Genomic DNA, 673 nt, shown 5'->3' with positions numbered 1-673 from the left:
TGTGTGTGTGTGTGTGTGTGTGTGTGTGTGTGTGTGTGTGTGTGCGAGTATGTTAGTGTGTGTGTGAGTTTGTGCGTGTGTGAGTGTGTGTGTGCGGGCACGTATATGTGACCATGACTGCATGTATGTGTGTTGTTGTTGTTACAGGTGACCTTCTACGTGGCAGACATCAACGACAATGCCCCGGTCTTCCCCGAGTATAACTACACGGGCTTCATCTGGGAGGGCATGTCTCACGGAGAACAAGTCCTCATTGTACGTGCAGTGCAACTTCAATTTAATTAAATTTTATAAATTCTATAATTTGTTAATTTATTTTTATAATTTTATAATTTTATAAATTTTAAAATTTTATATTTTATAATTTTACATATTTTTTTTTAAATTACAATAATTTTCTTTTGTTTTGCTTTTTGCAACGTGCAGTTGTTGTTGCAACGTCTATCTAAGTATATATCCATCCATATATCCACTCAATGACTCATCCATCCATCCATACATACATCCGTCCACGTATCCACTCATCCATCCATCCATCCACGCATCCATCTATAATATCCATCCATTCATCCCTCTATTCATTCATCCATCCATCCATCCTTCCATCCATCCATCCGTCCACCCTTCCATCCATCTCTCTCTCTCTCTCTCTCTCTCTCTCTCTCTCTCTCTC

At 39.1% G+C, this 673-nt stretch overlaps 1 protein-coding gene across 1 annotated transcript in view; it reads left to right on the top strand.

The window, feature by feature from the left end:
- Positions 1-673, top strand: part of LOC106818238 (protocadherin Fat 4-like) — a 20,229-nt gene that overhangs the window by 12,149 nt on the left and 7,407 nt on the right. The window contains exon 13 of the mRNA XM_014822960.1: positions 148-266. Coding sequence (XP_014678446.1) covers positions 148-266 — 119 coding nt within the window. The remainder of the gene's footprint in view (positions 1-147; positions 267-673) is intronic.

This window comes from Priapulus caudatus, unplaced genomic scaffold (assembly GCF_000485595.1).
Source record: "Priapulus caudatus unplaced genomic scaffold, Priapulus_caudatus-5.0.1 Scaffold2106, whole genome shotgun sequence".
Taxonomy (NCBI): domain Eukaryota; kingdom Metazoa; phylum Priapulida; class Priapulimorpha; order Priapulimorphida; family Priapulidae; genus Priapulus; species Priapulus caudatus.
The sequence above is the reverse complement of the archived record's forward strand: the minus strand, read 5'-3'. Positions and strand labels throughout refer to the sequence as shown.